At 43.9% G+C, this 23,310-nt stretch overlaps 1 protein-coding gene across 1 annotated transcript; it reads right to left on the bottom strand.

Moving 5' to 3' along the window:
* Window positions 1–3,863: 3,863 nt before the first annotated feature.
* lats2 (large tumor suppressor kinase 2) lies at window positions 3,864–22,912 on the bottom strand. The gene is made up of 9 exons (XM_079170622.1): window positions 22,743–22,912; window positions 16,807–17,418; window positions 11,099–11,231; window positions 9,237–10,726; window positions 7,628–7,855; window positions 6,287–6,641; window positions 5,999–6,181; window positions 4,959–5,065; window positions 3,864–4,811 (listed from the first exon to the last, which is right to left on the bottom strand). Exons 2-9 carry the CDS (start codon window positions 17,170–17,172, stop codon window positions 4,272–4,274), a joined length of 3,402 nt encoding a protein of 1,133 aa, XP_079026748.1. The 5' UTR covers window positions 17,173–17,418; window positions 22,743–22,912; the 3' UTR covers window positions 3,864–4,271.
* Between the last annotated feature and the right edge of the window lie 398 nt (window positions 22,913–23,310).

The raw sequence follows: 23,310 nt of genomic DNA, 5'->3' as shown, positions 1-23,310 counted from the left end.
GACATATCAAGTCAGGGTTTCTGATTTAAGTCCTGATTTAGCAAAAATATGAAAATATGACGAGAACAGTAATTGCATTTACTCAAGTAAAGTTACTGTACTTGTATACAATGTTGAGGTACTTGTACTTTACTTGAGTATTTCCAATTTCTGCAACTTTTTTTATTTCTACTCAACTAATCTATATCTCAGAGACACATATTGTACTTCTTACTCCAATGCATTTAATTGGCAATATTAGTTACTACTTGCTTTGCAGATTAATTATTAATGCATTCTATAAATATACCAATAAATTGATTATATATATAAAATAATTGATTAGTTTATTTATATTATATATATATATATCATAATGTATTAGTTTATTTATATTTAAATATATAATATATAAATATGTATTTATATACACACATTAAAGTGATGAATGCATCAATAATTATAATCCAGTGAAATAATATATATTATTCTGAAAGGGTCCACTCTGCTTAATGAGACTTTAGTAAGAATTCAATTAATATGACTTGTAACATAGTATGAATGCACTGAGGCATCAACCAGCTGCAACAACAAATGTCACTTTCATGGTAATAAATTAATACAAAAGTGGTCATTTTGAGTAGCGAGTACTTCTACTTGGCTACTTAAAAGTACATTTTGCTGATATTATTTCCGTATTTTCACTAAAGTAAAATTGAAGTTTTACGTTGTGGTTCTGCTGCTTTTACTTAAAGTAAAATATAGTGAATGGAGTTCTTCTTTGTTGATTTAAAGTTCATAGATTTAGTACCTTTTGAGTTCATGTTTCCATCAACGATAGTAAAATGTCTTCGACTGTTAGTGTAATTTATATATTTATCGTATTTATTTATGGATTATTATTCCTGATCTCTGATTCCTCTTTATTTATTAATCATTTGTATGTATTTTTATTAACATCTTGTCGGTCATGACACAGAAATAAAGTCCTGTGTTGTATAAATTACATTTAATTTAAAAGTAAACTGATTTCTTTTACATGAGCTCAATTTGACCAAAAGTGTATGAAAAAGATCACATTTAACGTCAGTTAATCTGAAATATAACAGTTAAAAACGATCCGGAAGACAAACGGACGCAGTGAAATAAAAGCACGAGTCCAAGCTGGTTAATTTAATTTATACATTTTACACACGAGGATGTGAAGCATTTTTACAAGTTCTCAGTTCATACATGAATGTAAAAAACAGAGCGAGCCGTCCACATGACATCATCGGTAATACTGCGTCGACATGGTGGTGGTTTTAGCACGAGGGGGGGGGGGGGGGGGGTAAAAGATAGAAAAAATATGTTTATCTGTATAAATATAAATTCAAGAGTAACAGAGTTGTATCGTACATCAAGGAGACAACAAGAGGCTCCTCAGAGTAGAAATACAAAATGAAGAAGAAAACACACAAGTGTGCACACAAGTACACGAGTACACAAGAGTACACAAGTACACGAGTCATGAGAGGAAACCAGAGATCAAGTCGGTGAAGATTGTCGGTCAAACCGTAGAAACGGGAAACGCATCACTCTCTCCTTTTAAAGCTTTGTTTTTTATAGAAACAGTCCGACAGAAAGCCCTGATGGGGAAGAGTAACGTCAGTCTGCCTTAATCTCAACTATGGAGCCCTTGAGCAAGGCACTTCACCCACAATGGATCCTGCCCTGGAGAAGACTGGTTTATCTGGGAAGCTCACGGGCAACACCGGCTTTATTCACACGCAGGATGCTGGTTTATTAACCTCCTTTAAAACACAGTCATGACCAAAACACACACATATACACACACATATATATATATATATATATATCATGTTATGATCGCATGTTGTTGTTTGTTTGCATCCATGATGAAAATCTAGTTTTCATGCAACCAAACATGCAACTATAGTCGACTAAGTTATTTAGTCTTTTAATGATGAATTATTATTTCCATGAAACTTAGAAGCACATCTCTGCTAAAATAAACACGATTAAAAAAGGTGCTTTTGAGTGAATCTTTGTGGAGAAACTCAGTTTTTAAAGATCTGAAGATGAAATGAATTAATTTAAATCTTTAAGACGAATGAGGGAAACTCTTCAGGCTGAATAAAGTTCAGAATATTAATATTATTCCTATAAACGTGAGTCAGTGACGAGAATAAGACGATTGTTGGTGTAAACAAAGCCGGCGTGGACGTGGAACAACTTCCTCAGATAAATAATGAAAACGGGTAAAAGAGGTCCGTAGATGATGAACACAAGCTCGCTTTACAACAAGAGGCACATTTACAGAAACACAAACTCAATACATTGTCAGGCAAAATAAAATACAATATATTCTGTAACAAACCTTCTCCGTCTGCATCAGAGAATCACTTTCAACTCAGAATACTGTTGGAACAGTTCGGTGTTCAGTTATTGATTGTCAATAAGCAACAAGGTGACAAACGTGACACTCAAACATGTGGTCATTAGGGATAAATAAAGACAATGCACCAAACAATAACTCTTTGTTGAACCATTTTACAATAGAGAAAGATCTTCATCTATTTCCTCCTCTTCCTCTCCGGCGTCCAGGACCAGCCCGGCCCGCAGGAGGTGAAGAGTCTCAACCATCCATGTTCTAACACTGATCATCTTCATCATCCTCATCATCATCCTCATCTTCATCATCATCGTCTCCTTAAAGGCACATTACTTTCAAAACCCAACACACTCACAAAGCAACACGTTTAAGCCACAACAAAAGGAAAAAACAGGTCATATAATAATAATAATAATAATAATAATGTAAATAATATTAACCACGATAATAAGCAGCATGTTGTAACTGGAAAAAAAAGAAAAATATATATATAAACCAATATATTTGTACATTTCAGTACGAAAAAAAAACGTTCAAAACAAATGATATTAAGTGTTTATAAACTATATTTAATGGGTTTTTTTGTATTGCACGTAGTCAAACTATCACAAGAACTTTTGTCATGACTGCCTCCAGACGATGAAGACGAGGCCGCTTCAGTTACAACTCATCTTTGCAAAATAGCTGTAAAATTGTGCATCTTGGTGTGTGTGTGTGTGTGTGTGTGTGTGTGTGTGTGTGTGTGTGTGTGTGTGTGTGTGTGTGTGTGTGTGTGTGTTTTGGAGCTTTGATTCTCAGTCAGAAACCAACTCAGCACCATCCGACCCGACGGGGTTCAGGTTCTGGTTCCTCTTTACTTATTTTAAATAAGGTTTCGCTCCGTCCGTCGGTTCTCTTCTTAAAAACTAAACGAGTTCTCAAGAAGTAGAACTTCAACGTGAGAACATTTACTTTCTTGCTTTCTTGCTCCATTGTTCCGGTGATTGATAACGGGAGATTCAGCGCATGTCGGGCTCAATAAACGCTACTTTGATCCCAATAAAAACAGAATCGAGAGACTCACCAGAACTCCTTCTTGTAGGATTTGAAATGGTTCGTCATCATAAAGGATCAGAAACATCTGCTGCTTCTCTTCATCTCTAACCTTTCTGGTATTGTTTTATTGCCTCTTAAGCACATTTTAATGTATTTAATTGTGTCTTCCTGTATTGAATATTTGTAACAGCGACGAGGAAAGAAGACGTTACGCTGAACAACAGTTGGCACAGATGAGGCAGCTGTGGATAGAAAAGGTTCATTTGATTCTTTTTGGTTTTTATGCTGCCAAAAAAAAGGTGACGCGTTCTCTCTCACGCCACAAAGAAGCACGGCGAACTCTTCCTCAGGGAGAATGTGTTCGTCGAGACAACTTCTTGAAACACGGACGCTGAAATTGAACCTGCAGAGACGCCCACCCCCCCCCCAACCCCAACCCTAACCCTGTGTGACTGAATACGTGAGTGTGCGTGCACGTGCATGCAAAGTGTCTTTGTAGCTTATTTTTGCAGCAGCTGTGAAAAGAGGCGTGTCGCTCGTTCAGTCTCCTCCTCTTCCTGTGGAATCGTGTTCCAGTCCGGTCAGGAGAGCAGCGCTCCAGTCGTCCGTTTAAGACACGAAGGTCGGAAAAGGAATGGGACCAGAAAACAATCTTACATTCCCAAGAAATACTCCTTCAACCTGAACGCTTTGGCTCTTCTTCACACAGAATGTGGTCTCTTGGTCCCGGATCAGAGGAGGTTTGTGTTTGTGGACGCGCTATAGATTCCACGAAGGGGGGAGGGGGGGGGGGGGGGGGGCAACGTTCATCAATCCAACTCAAGAACACCTGTGATAGTCGCACGCCGCTCAGTCTGCGGCTCTACACATACACCGGCTCGCACCCCTCCCCCTGCTCGCCCTCCTCCTCTTCATCGTCGTCGTCGTCGTCCTCTTCTTCTTCCTCCTCCTCGTGTTCGTCGTTCTCCTCGTCCGGGCCGGCGCTGGCCTCGAGCGGTTTCGGGTAGCGGAAGGGGCATCCGTTGTCGTCGAAGAACCTGCGGAAGGTGAACTCGTAGAAGGCGTGCTCCGGGTGCTTCCCGTGCGGCGAGCAGAGTGTGTCCAGCGCCCGGGTGCTGTCGCCGCTGTCGCTCCAGGCCCCGGGGCCGCCCTCCTCCTCCACGGGGTCGAAGTTGGACGTGTCCATCGGGTGGGCGATCTTGGGCCGGTAGGGCGCCGGCTGCTGCCGCAGGTTGCTGGAGAAGTCCATCTGGACGAAGAACGGGTGGGCCTTGATCTCGCCGGCGCCGTTGGCTCCCAGCCGGTCCTCCGCGGAGCAGCAGAGACGGCCGATGATGTCGACGGCCTCGGGGCTCAGTTTGACCTGAGCGGGAACCTGCAGCGTGCTCTCCCAGTTAATGACCTGCAGACGCACAAAGAGGTCACCACAGCTGCAGGGACGTCAACATTTATTATCTGTTGGATTCTCTGTTGTGTGTCACAATCACACAAACAGGCAAAGTAGCCGTCATTCTAAATCAAAGCAGGGACGTCGTTCTTCTTCACTGACCTTAATCTGAGTCTCGGTGGGCGTGGAGGCCAGGAAGGGCGGCTGTCCCACCAGCATCTCAAACAGGATCACTCCAACGCTCCACCAGTCACACAGCTGGGTGTAACCTGCACAACACACACATACCAGTCAGCACTAATCCTCCATTATATGTATTTGCACAGACACACATTTACTAAACATCAGCGCATTGATTTAAAATGAAACGGAAGACAAAACCCTGGGCTACAGTTTCTACTGTTATAAAACATTAGAGTTAATGTCTTATTCATTATTTACTACAGACAACAAAAATGAGTCCAAGTATTGATGAACTCTGCTGCTCGAGTACTGCAGGGTAGCAGTTGTTACACCGTGATGTCTGATTCACAACAACACTCCTGATGACGGTGAACTTTAAATAAAGGCTTCAGGGCGCCATCTAGTGGAGGCAGAGGTGGTTCAATCAAACCTAAACAACATGTTTGGGGTAATTTACAAAGCTAGTTATTTTTATATCTATATTTGGATTCATAATGGCAGTGATGGGTAAGCAGAATATACTACAGCGTACAGTGGTTTAAAACATATTTACAGTTTTTTAACAATCAGAATTGGGACATAAGTTACAAATGGAGAGAAACCCGGGTATGCAGGATCAAATTAAACTAAACTAAATACCTAAAATAAAAACATATATTTGTCACTGGGAACTTTTTACCTTTTTTGCTTAACTTTGAAATTCAAATTTCAAAATATTAAATTCAAATGTCTTTACTTTGAATTTCAAAATTTCAAAGTAAAGAAATGAGGCCAAATCAAACAAACAACTATGTACCACAATGTCTGAAATGATCATGTGGAAAATGCAAAGACCAAAGAAGCGTTTTCACAGAACATTCTGCAACATCTTCTAACTTCATCTCTGCTCTCTGATACGAACACGAGCGAATAGAAACAGTGACGCTGTGAAACCGGCTCCCGATTGGCTGCCTTTGAATCTGAACTCCAGCCGACAGACACTTTATTTCAGACACCGTCTCTGCTGAACCTCGCCCCACCTTTGCGCAGCAGCACCTCGGGTGCGATGTAGTTGGGCGTTCCCACCAGAGAGTGAGCCAGGCAGCGCTGGTGCTGCCGGTTGGCGCTCTGCTCCAGCGACATCAGCCGATCGCCGCAGCGACAGTTGGACACGTCGTCCCAGAAGTCGCTGGGCTCCATGCTGTCCTGTCTCACGTGGCTCCCTGGAGGCAGGAGAAGAGGGGGACCATGTTGTTAGACCGTAACGCAGGAAGAAACATACAATGTCTGGGTGAGCTGGACCGAAGATATTAATCAAACCGCCTCACCCTTCTGGTAGTACTTGGAGTTGTGCGTCCAGCGGAAGCCCGTGCACAGGCCGAAGTCCGTCAGCTTGATGTGTCCGTCCAGGTCGATGAGGATGTTGTCGGGCTTGATGTCGCGGTGGATGAAGCCCATCTTGTGGACGCTCTCGATGGCCAGCGTCAGCTCCGCCACGTAGAAGCGCGCCAGAGGCTCGGGGAAGATGCCCATCCGGATGAGCAGGCTCATCATGTCTCCGCCGGGGATGTAGTCCATGACGAAGTAGAGGCTGTCGCGGTCCTGGAAGGAGTAGTAGAGGCGCACCACCCACTCGTTGTCGGCCTCCGCCAGGATGTCGCGCTCCGCTTTCACGTGGGCCACCTGCACCAAGACGGAGTACAACGTTTAATACGAACACAATGCAACGATGCGTTTGTTTTAAACCGTTCTGTGCCAGACGTTCGGTTTGGTTCAGGAATTCTGGAACGCAAGAAAGTTTTGGCAGCACACCAGTAGGTTTAGCCCAGTTAACTAAACGCTGACAGTTTAACTGGTTTATCCGTGGATACACTTCAAACATTTACTTTACGACCGCTCCACCAGAAACAAAAAACAGACCGGTAACAGAACAAAGTAAGCAATGCTACGGAGTATCGCTGTTGTGTTCGGTCTTATTTCTGTTATTGATTCGTGCCTGTATTTAAGTACCTTAACTGTCAAAGTAAGATTTTTGGCTGATGAGCAACTCTTGAATGTTAATAACTTTCCAAATTAAATGAACAAAAAAAGGTGAAATTTTCTTCCCTATTGTGCCGAAAACGTAGCAAACCATGATTCAAAAACGAGGTCCATGCCGGACTGTGACCCTCAAAGTATGTGTTGAACCGTGACCCAGAAACTGAAATATGTGCCGAAGCTCGACCCAAAAAGCGAGGTACGTACCAAACCCTGACCCCCAAAAAACTGAGGCGAGTACCGAACAGTGACCCAAAGATCCAGGTATCTGCAAACCGTGACCTAAAAAACAGAAGTACGTACAGAACCGTGACCCAAAAACCAAACTACGTATCTAACCGGGACCCACAAACGAGGTACGTACCGTACTGTGACCTAAAAACAGAAGAACGTCCCAAACCGTGACCCAAAAACCGAGGTACATAACTAACCTCGAACCCAAAAGCCGAGGTAGGTACCGAACCATGACCCCAAAAACTGAGGTGCGTACCGAACCGTGACCCACAAACCAAGGCACATACCAGACTGTGAATACATCTACACCTCTAGAACAGACATGGTAAAAAGTGATGAATGCCTCGATGTAACTGGTACAAACTTCTTCACACATGAACAACAGTGAACTAACTCACCTGGTTGCGGTTGAGGACGTCCTTCTTGCGCAGTGTTTTCATGGCATAGAGAGCTCCCAGGTCCACTTTACGCGTGAGACACACTTCACCGAAGGCCCCGATGCCCAACGTCTTGATCTTGACAAACATGGACTTGTCCATCTTGGCTCGGCGTAGCCGGTTGTAGTTGGACTCCTTCTGGTTCAGCATCTTCCTCATCTGCTCCTGCTCTGCTTCAGACAGGCCGGCCTGGGACGGAACACAAGTATGTGATAAAACAAACCACTTGAAAAACAAGTTAAATTTACTGGTGTGATCGGTGGTGACGTAGGAATGTGACCCTGAGCTTTGCTGTCAATTTGAACTGTTTCTGTAACAGAACTATCTGCGGTATCTTCTCTAAAAAAAGCCTTTCGACCACTTTAAAGCAGGTCAAAGGGCAGAAGCCAAAGTCATGTCTCAGGGCAACTAGACACAAGAGCGAGTGACTCAGACTAAAGCCCTGAGGGAGAATTCTCCGGATGACAAACCTCTTGGACATCACGGCACAGTACAACACATTTAAAGCAGCGTTTCAGGTTTCAGTCCACTAACTACACATTATTTATACATTACTGACCGTTCATAGAGTGTGTTGGTGAGTTTTCTTCATTGATTGTCAACCTAAACACAGATATGAGCTTTCAATGTGCTGCGAAAGGAAACTTCCAGAAACCCAAAGTTAAGAATAATCTTCAAAGTGAACAATTTCCTGCTAATCTTATTATTTCATTTATAGAACGTTGATTTAGCTGCTTTAATTAAAATAGTCAACACTAAGTATTTGTTTTCTGCTGTCGTTCATCAAACACTGGGTCGAGACCTGCAAGAGGGTCACAGGAGATGTTTATGAGGGTCGCCAAATAAATGAGCAGAATTAGTCTTTAATTTATTTAATTGAAAGTTTTTATCTGCAGTACGCTTTTGAGCCACATGATGGAGCCTGAACGTTCTGATAAGACATAGAACATTTAATCTGATAACAAAGAATACATTCTGTTGGTTTTAAATTAAAATAATGAGATCGACTGTTAATGTTTAGATTTCACTGAAATACACTAAAACTAAAAAAACAAAACCGACGTACATCTCGGCCGACAGACACGAACATAAAGTCTCCACATGAGTTACATGAACATCTTTTGGAATATCATCTCTGGACATAATTGCACATTAGTAACAGTTCTTCCTTTATGACAAAACAAGATATTCGAGGACGTCATCTTGGAGTTTGGGAAACACCGATTTTTCACAATTGTTATTTTAGAGTCAAACAACTATTGATCGACAGTGAAAGATAATTGTTCGTGGCTGTTCTCTTACTACGTTTATCGTACGGCAAATTCTTCTCATGTGAAACCTGATTCTGATTTTAATCACCACTGGTGTGCTCCGTTCGTTCCTATTTAAAGATGCTCTGCAGTGAAGCCAAACATTCAAATTACGTTGTTTAAAAAAGCTCCATACAATAGCAACACCGATGCAAATTACAGGATATGCAGGGCATCAAAACACAGAGGTCACGTTCATTAATGAAGACGCTTAAGACTCAAACGTCACCGTCGTCTCGCTGCTTCCTGGCTGGTCTCACCTTGGACATCTCTTGCTCCAGCTGAAGCCTGCGGTTCAGTTTCTGCTGGTGGGTCTTCATCACGTTCTCTATGTGCTGCTCCATGTAGAACTTGAAAGCGAAGGGCGAGTAGGTCTTGATGCGCGACTCCCTCTTCTCCTCGTCTCGTCCGTTCTTCCTCACGGGGACGGGCGACGTCTGGATCTGCTTCTTGTCCTTCACCGTCTTCTCCCCTTTGCCCGTCTTCGTCTTCTCCTTCACCTGCTGGCTCTCCTCGGCCTTCGCGCTCCCGCCGCTGCTTCTGGCCGCCGAGCCGAGGTCCTGGGCTCCGCACATGACCCCGGCTCCTTCCTCCATGAGCAGGTTTTTGGGGTAAGGCGGCGGCGGGCAGCGCTGCTCCTGCGCCGGCTCATGGGAGTAGGTCTCCTCCGGCATGTAGGCCAGAGCCTCCGCGGCGTCCTGGGCCTGAGCCGTCATCCAGCTGGGGTGACACGGCCCCACGGCCGTCTTGGGCTCCGGCCTCATCACGCGGATGCTCTTGACCGGCTGTTGGATGGGCGGGGACGTCACTGCCGTGATGGTGTTCGGAGGGCCCAGGGAGGGGTCCTGTTTGCCAGCTGTGGGCGGCGGCGCAGCCATCGCAGGCCGGACGCCATTGGGCCCCGCGGAGCGACTGTTGAAGGAGTTGGTCCTGCTGGGGATACGCACCTCCCCCCTGAAGGGGCCCTGGGGCTGCCTGGCTTGAGGCGCACCGTCGGCACCCGGAGGCCCCGCCCAGTGGTGCTCGTACAGGTCCAGGTTGAGGCTGGCCCTGGAGGGCGTCATCAAGCCCTGCGGCATGTCGGAGAAGTCGCCCGGAGAGCGGGACATCATGTGGACCTGGTGGGAGGTGGGGCTGGCCTGGCGCGGGTGGGAGTGAGGCGGCAGGTACAGGTTAACCGGGTACCCTCCTCCTCCTCCTCCTCCAGGAACGCTCTGGCCCATGGGCGGCGCCATCTTGTTCTGGAAGGAGGCGGTCCTCTTGACTCCGTAGCCGGCCGGCTCCATCATGTGCGGCCGGGCGTGGCCGTAGTCGTAGTGGGGGCCCGGGACGGGGCCCCCTGGCGGCTGAGGCTGGAGCTGCTGCAGCGGCTGGCCGGGGACGGTGTAGCTCATCATGGGTCCGTGCTGCTCCATAGAAGGGTAGCCCTTCTGCTGGGCCCCCGGCGGGTACATGGCGTTAGCCGGGTTGCTCTGGGCGGCCATCACCGGCGGATAGGCGCCCATGCTGGGGGGCCGACCCATCGGGTTTCCCATGGCCGGGCCCTGCGCCGCACCGGACGGGGGCATCATGTAGTTCATCACGGGGGGGGCGCTCATGTAAGGTCTGGGCATCTCACCCTCGGGGCCGTATCCACCGGGCCCCTCGTACATGGGAGCCCCCATCTGGTGGTACTGAGGCATCACACCTGCCTCACCTGGAGCCTCTAACGAGGGCCGGTGGTCCATCGGGTTTGGCATGACCGCTTTTCCTAAAAAACAAGGAACAAGATCTTAAAAGACTAATTAATTGCTGTTTTGTATTTGCTTTCCTTGTGAATTAGTGTCCATGTATTCCTTGTTTCAGGTTTTATTTTATATCTATAGTTGTTTCACTGATAAGGACTCGTAGCATTACTATCGTTTAGGAGTTAATGCAGGTCTATGAACCAATATCCTCTTTACACACACACTTACACACAAACATCTCCTCACATTATATCTTGTTAAATGTTACGCAGTCATATCTAATGTATATTAATGTTGTGTTCTTTATAGTATTGTGAAATTGTATTATTATACATGTGAAAATAAGCCCAGTAACTGAAGTAGATGTGTGAAGTGAAGATAAAGTGTTTTCATACCTGGTGAAGTCTGCTTGATGACGCGGACGATGAGCTCATTGCGCGGGTCGAGGTAACCCATTTTACTGATGTACTCGAGAGCCGCTTCAATGTTTCTACTTCCTGTCTGCTTCAGCGCCCGCACCGCCATCTCCTGAGCAACAACAGAGACGTGAAGACACTTATTGACACGTTCTTTACTCTTTATTTACATTTAACAAATGAGCCGTGACTTTGAATTTCTTAGCGTCTAAACACAAGAACTCACAGAAATAAAAGTAGAATAGAAATATTCTTTTAAGAAACAGTATTAAGAAATAGTTCAGTCTCTTCAGAGTCTTTAAAGAGGGCATAGTCAGCGTCTTTCCCATCCAACGACGAGGTAAAGTGGTGTAAATATTCAAAATGTAATATACATTATACACAACAGATACCGACTAAGTATCTCATGAAACCCACAAAGTAAATAAAAGCAGCTTCCACATCGTCCCTTTAAGATCTCTGCAGATTGAATTAAAACTATTTTATTTAATTACTTCCCTCCTCACTCTCACACACACACACACACACACACACACACACACACACACACACTCATGCGTTGGCTCCAACAGGTGGCTCGCTGTAGCAGCGCTCAGCTATGTAGGTCACCGATGTGAGAAATGTTGGTCGGCTGCTGTGTAATGTACGCCGGCGACGAAGCGGCAGAAATGTGAGGGAGGAGACATGCGGAGCATTCCTTTAACTACGCCGATCATTCCTCTTCCGGTGTTCATTTAACCTGAACGCCTCCTGATACTATGATCACATCGTCACTCACAGTCGTCTTCTTTAAGCCACTAGCTGGTTCCTCCAGTGACTTCAGGATAATGATGATCATAAGCAATCGTCAGTATCTTATAGCTGTAGTTCTACACCATCGATATTAGAGAACTGGTGCTTAATTAGGATTTACTGCGACGGCCTCTCTGCTGCTCTGCCACCAGAAAGTCCTTCAAACCACATTCAGGACTGCTGCCAGACGTAGAACAAACAGCAGGAGACCCGAGCACATCGTTGCTGCTGTTGAACCTTTACGAGGAATACAAAGTGCTGCTGATTGTAAATCACTCAGAGGAACCTCGAGTCACAGCAACACGGTCAAATAAAATGCATTCAGCAACTTCCTCAACTTATTACTGGACTGACGCTGACCAGCTGTTAAACATGAACGGTTTAAAAGTCGGACCACGCAGCAACAGTGGGCACAGCCAGGAAATACCACACACACATACACACTCTCTCTACGCCCTCTGAAGTGTGTGTGTGTGTGTGTGTGTGTGTCCATCACAGTGAGTCTACATAGGTGTAAATACAGCGCGCACACACCTGCTGTCAACCCCTCCCATTGCATCCACACACACACAAGCCCAAGACTGACCATCCACACACACACACCACTGTTTATACTCAGTTTCCTGTGTGTGTGTGTGTGTGTTGCATTCCTGAGGAGCCAGTAGAGAGACGCCCAGTAATGTCACATTATGTCCTTCTACCTCGTCTTTCCTCCTGCTTTTAATGTCTTATTTGCTTTAATGACACAAAAGCTAGTAATGTAAAATATTAATATGAAGCAACATGAGGTATTTTGGAGCATTTCTGCCTTCATTGGATGAGACGGTGTGGAGCTAAAAGGATTAGAGCCGAAGGTCTGCAGTCAGACGGTAATGAGGTACTTCTGAGTGTTTAAAGGTACCAACCAGGCCGAGGTGCAGCTGAAGGTGAGAAGTGTTCACACGTCTCCATGTGTCGCTGGTTGTAAACATGTTGAGAAACCGTTTAAGAGTGAAGAATGAAAGCTGCTCACTCACTTCATTGTAACGTCAGACACACGAGTCCACGCAGACTAAACCAAGCGACAGTCAGACGATGTAATACTGTGTATTACTATGAGGGCTACTGAATGTACTTCTACATTAGAAGCTTCTATTGAGGCTAAACTTGAATAAATGTGGATTGAAGCTGAATATTTCGTTAGATAAAAACATCTTATTACATCCGTCTTTATTAAATACATTTAGACTTTTGAACTTTAACTCTGGAGTTATTGTAAATATTTGGACGACTTGTGTTGGTAACAATCCTACGCAGCAAACACTGGAATATCATTTTATAGATTAACAACAACGAATATCAGTGAAACGATCTTAATCTGCAGCTTTGAAGAAAAAAATGAAACATCTCCGAGACAGAAAGTTGTATTAAAACACAGTAACAATGCTTTCTATTGTTCACGCGTCCTCTCTTGGATCGATCGTGTGTGTGTGTGTGTGTGTGTGTGTGTGTGTGTGTGTGTGTGTGTGTGTGTGTGTGTGTGTGTGTGTGTGTGTGTGTGTGTGTGTGTGTGTGTGTGTGTGTGTGTGTGTGTGTGTGTGTGTGTGTGTGTGTGTGTGTGTGGAGGCGGGCCTAGTGACCCTGACTGCCATGGTGACAGATGTTTCTCGCTCACATTCCTCAGCCCAGGAAGTCTCTCTCTCTCCCTCCCTCTCTATTCGTACTATTGTCATAAAGATCTCAGACTCATAATCACACGCCTACAAACTCCCCACACACACACACACACACACACACACACACACACACACACACACACACACACACACCTTGTTTATTTTGGAGGATATTCGTTGTCTCTTCTCAGAATCTGAAACTCAGTCCGGCATGAGGAACTCAAACTCGTATGAAGGAAGTTTCTGCATCGTTTCCACACAGAGAGACATAAAAACCTCCTCCTCCTCCTCCTCCTCCTCCTCCTCCTCCTCCTCCTCCTCCTCCTCCTCCTCCTCCTCCTCCTCCTCCTCCTCCTCCTCCTCCTCTTCTGACTTCTTCAGAGGAAGTTCCTAAAGAACTGATAACAGTGATCAGAGGAAAGTCAGGAACCACTAACGCATGGATCCTTCCTCATCGTTAGAGACGTTCTGTCCTGTACGTACAGTAGAAGGTCTGGGCGCACCCCTCCTTCCCTTCCTTCCTTCCCTTCCTCCCCCCACACCCTCGCCCGCCCCCTCCAAAACATTTCCTCCCTTTAAAGAAGCCATAAAAAAAAGAAAGAGGTTGTTATGTAACAAGCAGCATTGCTCTGTGATTTGCAGCCGGAGAAGACGGAGAGGAGGAAGACGATGAGGAAGATGTTAGCTGATAATAGAGAAGAGCTGAACGAATAGAGTTTGCTTATAGAAGAAGTTGAGGGAGAAATATTGGGTGAGGGGCGTTCAAGCACGCAGCTCAGGAATGTTTAAAATGAATCAAATATTCAGATTGGTGTCCTGAAACCGGAGGCTGAGGACCAGTAAATAAATACACACACATCAGTAAAACCACGCGTGTGTGAAGCGATGAGAGAAGAGTCAAGAGGTGTGTATTCAACACTTTAGCATAGTAGTGATCTATATCCATCACACTGGATTTATTGGCTGATATTGAATATGATATTCATAACTATGTTTTAATCGTGTATAATCACCTGAAACTAAGAATTTTAGTGTTTTCCTTCGCTTAGAAAAAGCCGCTTGTATCTTCATGGGGAGCGGATCGCCGTCTTGCACCGCGTTGTTGTTGTTGTTGTTGTTGTTGTTGTTGTTGTTGTTGTTGTTGTTGTTGTTGTTGTTGTTGTTGTTGTTGTTGTTGTTGTTGTTGTTGTTGTTGTTGTTGTTGTTGTTGTTGTTGTTGTTGTTGTTGTTGTTGTTGTTGTTGTTGTTGTTGTTGTTGTTGTTGTTGTTGTTGTTGTTGTTGTTGTTGTTGTTGTTGTTGTTGTTGTTGTTGTTGTTGTTGTTGTTGTTGTTGTTGTTATAATATATCACGTTCACGTATATATATATTTTTTTCTAAATTTAATTTATATATTTTTCTAAATTCATATAATAAAATAATATATATACGTATATAAAAGCCTTTAGTTTTTAAGTCTTTTTATCACTTCTATTTCTTTTTTTACATTTTATTTTGTAGTCTTGCAAAATAATTTGTTATTTTCCTTTTTTAACTCTGTTTTAATCTAGCTCTGTGAAGCCCCTTTGGGCTGCATGATTGTATAAAAAGTGCTTTGTAAATAAAGTTGAGTTGAATTTAAAAGCACAAGAGTCACGTTGTGGCTTTTTAAGTTGATGTAGTGTAAAGTATTGGATTCTTTCACCATTATTGACTTCATTCATTCACTGTAAACAATTAATCATCATGTGTAGGAATGTCCCTCTGTCTCTTGTCCGTCTGACTCTTCAGAACAAATCGACGGAGAACCGGAGGAAGAGGAGGAGGAAGAGGAGGAGGAGGACAGGTGACATGTTGGGTGGCGACTGGCCTGCAGCAGGAGGAACGGTTCCACCCTGCTGACCATTGAATGTTCACTTCCTGTCTGCATCGACCTGCTCCGCTCGGGTCCGTTCATCTCACGCGGTGGAAGCAACGGAGGCCGACCGGCCGGCATCGAGGCCGAGGAAGTGGCTGCCGTCTGAGTTTCTTCTGTCGTCTTTGACGGATGTTTGAAACGTACCGGAGGAGCTTCGGTGTCTAAAATCAGTGAGGATTTACTTTATAGTGACGTTTCCTCATTTATCTCCTTTTTTAAGTAGGACTACTGAGATCTAGAGGTGATTTCATCAGCCAGCTCTGACTTCTGACTTCCCCTGCACAATGTTCTAAACTTGTTTAAAAAGTAGTTTTTATATACTGTACGTCCAAATAAACAAACAAACAATCAGATGTGTTTTTGCATCGAAGCCGTTTCACAATGTGAAAAACATGCAAAACGTAGAAGCTGTAAATACGGGAGAATAAACAGGTTTTGGATTTAAAGTGAAGTGCAGTGACCCGTGATTAACGGTGAGAATAAAGGAGACTCTCACTTCCTGCGGACTCTCTTCCCTCCTCACCTTCCTCCTCTCTTCCCTTCTCCTTCCTCCTCTCTTCCCTTCTCACCTCCTCTCCTCTCCTCTCCTCTCCTCTCCTCTCCTCCAGAGGTGTTTGATGGTCGCCCTCGCATTCCTCGAGCAGAACGCCTAAAACAGGCGCGTTAAGAAATCCACCTGATATTTAACATTTCAGATCTTTGGGTCGTCGTTACGTAAAAAAGAATTCCAGACTGAAGGAGGCACGAACACCTATATATATATATATATATATATATATATATATATATATATATATATATATATATATATATATAAAAGGTTTTCATCAGCCATCTTTGGCCTAACCTTTGACCTCAAAATGTTTAAAACATCCTCAAAAATGTAAATTCCTTCCCTAATAGATATCAACAGTAAAAGAGAAAAGAGATGAGGATAAAAAGATACAAAATGGCGAACTCATCAAAACTTCAAATAGTGTTTTTATCAGTGAATATTTGTGACAGTCGTGTCTGACAAATTCAGAGCTGCACGACCAAACCCCCGAGCCTGTTGCACACGACAGCAGGCCGGGATTCTGTAGTCCTCTGGCGCGTTTACTTCCCGCCGACTTCTCAACGGCGAGTGAAAACTGAGCGTCATCGTCCCGTCATGAGCACCAGAATGTGCGACGGATGCTGCACTTTTCTGAGACCGTTTTCACCGAACGAACCCGTAACATGACGAAGGATTAAAAAGCCTCAGGCGAGGAAATAGTTCTTTATGATGCATTTAAAACCTGACTTCTTTCTTCACGAGGCTAGCATAAACATAAACACACACACACACACACACTCTCTCTCTCACCTGGTCACAGCCGGCGTTGACCAGCTCCTGCAGCATCTGCCGGTTCACCTCCCCGGCGCCGGCCTGGTGTCCTGACCCGGAGGACGGGCCCGACTCGTTGGCGAAGGGCATGAGGGACCTGCGGATCTCCCGCAGTGCATTCTGGTAGTTGTTGAACTTCTGCGGGGGCCGGGGCTGCTGCTGCTGCCGGCTGGCGGCGTCCTTCCCGCTCTTGCAGTCGGCGGCGGCGGTCCGGGAGCTGCCCCCCCCACCGTGCAGGGCCTGGCTCACCAGCTTGGCCGGCTGCTTCAGACCCTCCTTGATCTCCTGGAGCCTCTGGCGGGTGTTGCCCACGTACGGGGCCGCTGGGAAAGTCTTGGGCCTCATGGCCTCAGTGAAACACAAAGATCCTCTTCAATATGGCTGATCCCTAAACAGTGAAGCCTCCTCCGAGTCTCTCTTTGTGATTCCTGACGATGACGATGATGATGATGATGATGAAGGTAAAGGTGCGGTACTACAGGTGTTCCATGTTGTGTGTTTTCAAGGCTCTGGTTCCAGCTTATTCCAGGAGATGCAGCCGGTCACGAGGGCCCCGCGGAGCCAAACCATGATGCTGCCGGTCGTCACCGCCTGTGGAGGAAGAGAAGGAGTCAGAGCACGGAGGGGACGGCTGACATGATGTTTGTGGTTATATTTAGTCTTTTTAAGGATAAAAAGTAAGCGCAGGACACTTCACATGAGGGGTGGGAATCTCTTTGTACCTCACGACTCGATTTAGACGGCTACGATGTGATTTTTAAAACATTATCGATGCATCAAATAAAATATATATACGTAATTCAGTTTACTCACTGTGACCATCTGCTATTATTAAAACATATATGCATTATCTTGAGAACCAACAAGAAAATAAATGTAAAAACATCGTCGTAGTAAAAACACCACGTCAGCATGTTCTGAGTCATGTGACTTAACAAGCTGCTGTTATTTTAAAGAATACAGACTTATCTTCAAATGAATCCTCCTGTTAGAGTCAACAAACAGTAAAACTATTCAGTTTAGAACGTGTATTACGTTGCGTTCAGGGGCAGCAGTAAGGAACGGACATCCCGGTGTCACCGACTTGTTACAGACGATCATAACGTTGAGAAGTTTAAAATGTCAGATTATTGAGTTTTCTGCATCGAGTCAGAACCTTCCAACCAGGAATCTATCTTTCCCTCATAAGAAGAAGACGAAGACGAAGAAGAAGATTTACGTCATAACTGTTGTTCTGCACTACAGACATGTTCTAGTTCTCTCTACTTCTAGTCGTGGTTGTTGTGGCCCAAAGCTGCTGGATGTTCAGAGGGTTGCATCACATTAAAGCACACTGAACTCCCCGCTGTGTACAAAATGTGCTTTAGAAATAAACGTTGCCACTGTTATCTATTATTAAAGACTAGTTCTATTCGGCGTTACCTTCCCTTTCATGTCAAAATATGAACTTTGATTTTCGGTACATGTTTGCAGTTTGAAACCTGGTAACAACCGGTAACCTGGATTCAGGACTGGTGCATCTCTTCAAGCAGAATTCAGGAATGTTCTGGGTCATAAAACACCACCTGCCCCCCCGCCCTCCTCCGAACCCCATCAATGCATAGCAGCGATTGCACAAGCCCCCCCCCCCCCTGCATACTTGTGCTGCGTGGTCATCGGTAAACCCCCTGTGAGAGGGCCGATGTGGGGGTCATAACATGCCCCCCCCAGCGCTGTGTCCGGTGAGTTGGACGTTTCACACCATGTGTCTTATCTGGAGGAACTTTCTCCAGCGGGGCAGCCGGGATGACGTGTTCCTGTCGGGAGGCTCGCGTGAGGAAACACTCGCGTCTCATCTTGGTGACACGTTCGCCTCTTATCCCTCAATTCCATGGAAGTCCCTCAAAGCTCGCTTCACCCTCTGAACCCCGTTCAAGAGCACGTTTTCTTTAAACAAATCGCCAAAACTACACCGTTTATCAGAGCCAGAAGCAGACATCATTGTCAGGATTGTCATCTTTCCGACGGTCCTTGAACACATCGTGTGGTTCCGTCAGAAAAAGCATCCAAAAGAAAAGCTTAAATCTGTGATATTTCATAAAAAACATTATTCTACACGTCTCATTTAAACATGTGAAAAACATTCAATCTGAGCTCCTCAGTGGAACTATGAAGACATGATTGATTCACCTCAGACCGACAGTCACCTGACAAAACACAGAGTTAAAGAGTTAAAGAGTTAAAGAGTTAAATGTGATCTGGAAATACATTTGGAAACCATCATGTACTAGATGAACATCATGCTGTATTGAAGAAGACTTGAAACTAGAGATTGAGACCATAAACTCATGTTTACAATGTTTACTGTTTACAGGATTCTGCTGGCATGTCTCGACACGGCCGTGGGGTTTTAAAGTCTTGTCTTCTATTCCAACCATTTTGTTCAGCAATCATCTTCTCTTTGATCTGGTTGTGTTTAAAGACAGAAACTCACACGATAGTTTGAGTCACATTCACAGAACTGATGCTGCCGAAGGCGTTTTCCTCCACATCAGGCTGCTTAAATGGAATTCTGCCAGCCAATCAGGGCCAAGTGTGTCACGTTGCCGTGGTACAGAGATACAAAGTGGGAGGAGTTCTGTTTTTGGGGGTTCCGGCCGGAACCAAAAGTATTTAAATGTGTTGCAGGTAAAATAGTAGTTCTGAACTAAAACGGTTCACTCCTCCATCAAGTTACGTAGACTGATGACAGCTGAACACGTGACATATGAACGACCCCGGAAATCAGTTCTGTTACCTTTTTGGGTATATTTCTGCACGACTAGAATATTATTGCAACACTGAGGTGTTTTAAACTTGGTACCACTGTGATTCAAGCCTCTGATCGGCTTCTTATTTATAGCAAATGAGTGACTGAAGCTCACAGATGTTTCAGTGTTCAGAACGTCAACCAAACGCTAAAACTGACGTTAAATAAAACGTGATTTCTCCCACAAACTAAGTTGTAAAAAACGATGAATTGATGGGTCATAACGCGGAGCTTTTAAACGGGAATGTAACGAGAGGATTTTGGTCTGCTGTAATACCACAGATTGGAAAAAGTGAATTACAATGAACACTGGTTTGGTTATTTTATGTGGTTTTGCACTAATTCACCAAGTTACAAATAAATTCTCATTATTAACAAATCCCGACCATATCATGGCCGTCGCACCAAAGCAGCCAAACATAAGCAGCCCTTGAACTACCCCCCCCCCCCCCCCCCCCCCCCCCCCTTCCTGGCACACTTCCCTCCTTGGGGCTGTTTCTGAGAAGCACACAGCCCTCACTGTGTACACATCTCGCTGTGCAGAGGGAAACATCTTGTTTTAAGTTGTTGGTGGGTGGCGTTGCCCCGTCTCTGGCATCTCCTGCCTCCATTCCTGCGACGCTTCGGGCGTCCGACCAATGAGCATTCCATTCCACAAGTAACTACAAGTCGCCTCACAGCAGCAGTGAATCATGGGACGAGTCCGACCAAAATAAACCAAAAAAACAAACAAGATACACGGATGATGCACGTCTTTAAAGTTTACAAGAAATGAAACGTGCGTCGCTCTGAAAACTACAACTCACAACATACCTCCACACTTAACCCCCGACACATACCTGAGCCTTATCTCTGCTCAACTTAACCTCTGACCCCACAATGGACCGCTCGCAACCTGACAATAGGCTCAAAAAAACTTCAAAAAAACTTCATAAAAACACATCTTCACGTGTCATCAAGAGTCTAAACCTGCAAGTGGATCAAAATAGTTCCACTTGTTTTGACAACTTTACTGTAAAGAAGTGATGTTTTCAGATCCTCGTCTGGATTTTCTACCAAAACTAATGATGTCATAATTGGGATCCTCTCCACAGGTTTAATGGTTCCAGGGCTCAACATTATGGTTGCCATCAGTTGAAACCAATTTTTTAATATATAAGAAATATTTAATATTTTGTTGCATTGGTGGTATTTAAATATTGCTGTTACAGTCAGAACCAGACACCGCTGCACGTGCGAATAGGAGATTTATTCCTTTATGTCGTATTGTCATTATTAAGATAACGTATAACTACATAGTATCTTAACTATATAACATAAGGTATATTTTCAGTTGTTACAACCACTTTTGAAACTTAGTGTTTAAGTTTGTCTCGTGTTAAACTCGTCCACAAAGTTTCATAAAAATCACGACACTAGTTTTTCTGTAATCCTGCAGAGAAACAAACCAACAACACGACCTCTTTGTTGGAGGAATGAGTCAATGCAACCTGCAGTTCCTCTAACGGCCACTAGGTGTCCCAGAAACACAAGTCAGCTGCAAGAAAACTCTTGGAGCTCTAATATTTGGTAACATTTAAGGCTGTCGACCAAAGACATTCCAGCGTGATTCTATTTAAATGACTCATTGATTCGTTGATTTAATCAACAGCAGAACTTTAAATCTCTTGTGTTTACCAGAGATGTGCTCATGAATAAATAATGAGTTCGTCATGAACGAGACATAAGGACCAGAGGGTGACTCAAAAAGAGAAATATGACAGAAGAGAAATGTTAAACTAAAGTATAATCTACAAGTTCCTCTACAGTCTAAATCATTTAACACCACAGAACAAGAAACAAAAGTTTGATTATTTGATATTTTGTTTCATTCTATCTTCCTGGTTATATAAAAATAAAAACACACCACACAGATTAAACAGACACGACATCTGTTAACATCTGTGTGTCGTCCGCTGGACTGCAACTCCACAGCCTCTGTGTAGTAATACTGTTTACAATAGTAATATACAGTGTGTACATGTGTACATGTGTACATGAGTACATGAGTACATGTAGTCTAGATATAACAACCTGGGGGTTGTGATCTGGCTGCTGCTGTGAGTTCTTAACAAAACCAAACACCTGAACTAAAAGAGATTAAAGTGAAGAAATGAACTGTGTCAAACAGAGAGAGTCGTAGTCGTAGTAGTATTTGTTGTAGTAGTATTTGTAGTAGAAGTACACCTGAATGGAACACATGGTTGAGTCAGTGCCAAAATATGCAGGCCTTTAGGCTTTAAAAAAAACTTTACGTGTACTTACATCCTGGTATTATTTACACGTTTCATCCCAAATACAACATGTTTCAAGTAAATAAAGTTAATTTATTGCTCTTTAAAGCCTGTTTTTAACCACATGTCACTGCTGTGAAGTTATCAGTATAATAAACAGTTTAATGACTAACTACGTTACACATACGAGGAATTAGACTCTTGATTAGTGCCCAACAATAACAGTGTTATAGTATAAAAACATACATTAAAACAAGTATGTTATTACAAATTAAGTGTGTATTAATGGAGAAGAGTTGTGCTGTAATAAATGTTCCTTTCATGCAGAAACTCTGTAATAAAAGCACATTTAAAGCTGTATTTTAACTGTGTGGTCCCTAACATGGAGTTTTGGAGCCCCTACATTAAGAGGGGTCTTCTGCACAAACATGGCAACATCTGCATTAACTGTCATTACTTTTAAATTAGTATAAAAACAGACTTTTTTAGAAGTTTATTCCCACAAAAAGCAGTTTTTTAATAAAAACCGTTACAAAATGGTGCCTGTGTAGTTCTTAGCCCCTGGAGGTGAGAACCGTTGGAAAACCCTGTTTCTCTTTTTGTGGGGGTTTTTTAACGTCTCGTGGACTTTTCCCCCAAAACTGTCTCTGCAACACGAGAGCATTCCTCGTGCACGAAACAACGGAGCTTTATATTAAAGTCCCGTTAACCGTAAAGAAAACACCCAAAAACTCTGTCACTCAAACACACACAAACACACACACGCGCACACACACACATGACGGAACTTTTCCCTCAGCAGTAAGTTCAGACCACCACTCCCCTCAACACCCCCTCTACAAGCCTCACCTCACCATGAAGAAGAAGAAGAAGAAGAAGAAGTCAGGACCGGAGGAGTTCCAATCCCAGTTTTAAAAAGGCGACTTTGTGTCCTTTAAGCCCGTGTGTCGGTTGTGGTTCGGCGAAGACGGAGGAACCGTGTGGATGTGATGAAACCAGCCTCCATTTTCTTCTTCCCTTCAGACTCTGGAGCAGAAAAAGCAGCTCACAGTTGGAACAGTCCGCTGCATTGTTCGCATTCCTCCCGGGTCACGTGACGGACCGACGCACGTCAGCGCCGGAGCAGAAGATCGTCTATTGGACCACGTGATTCACTCCGAGAATTCATGGAAGCTGTAATATTTGTATTATTTAACGCTGGATATGGAACCAAATGCACTGATTTGAAGATCGTCTATTAGACAACGCGAGTCACTATTCTAAGTTTGTGGCAGCTGTAAAATGAAAAAAAATAAAAATGTAATAAAATAGAATGTAATAAAAAGAAAAATATATATTTATATATTTATTTTTTATTACATTCTATTTCATTACATTTTTATTTTTTTTCATTTTCATTTTTTTACGTTGGATATGGAACAA

The sequence above is a fragment of the Pholis gunnellus genome (genome assembly GCF_910591455.1).
Source record: "Pholis gunnellus genome assembly, chromosome: 12".
Lineage (NCBI taxonomy): Eukaryota > Metazoa > Chordata > Actinopteri > Perciformes > Pholidae > Pholis > Pholis gunnellus.
This window is presented reverse-complemented; position numbering and strand designations above follow the sequence as displayed.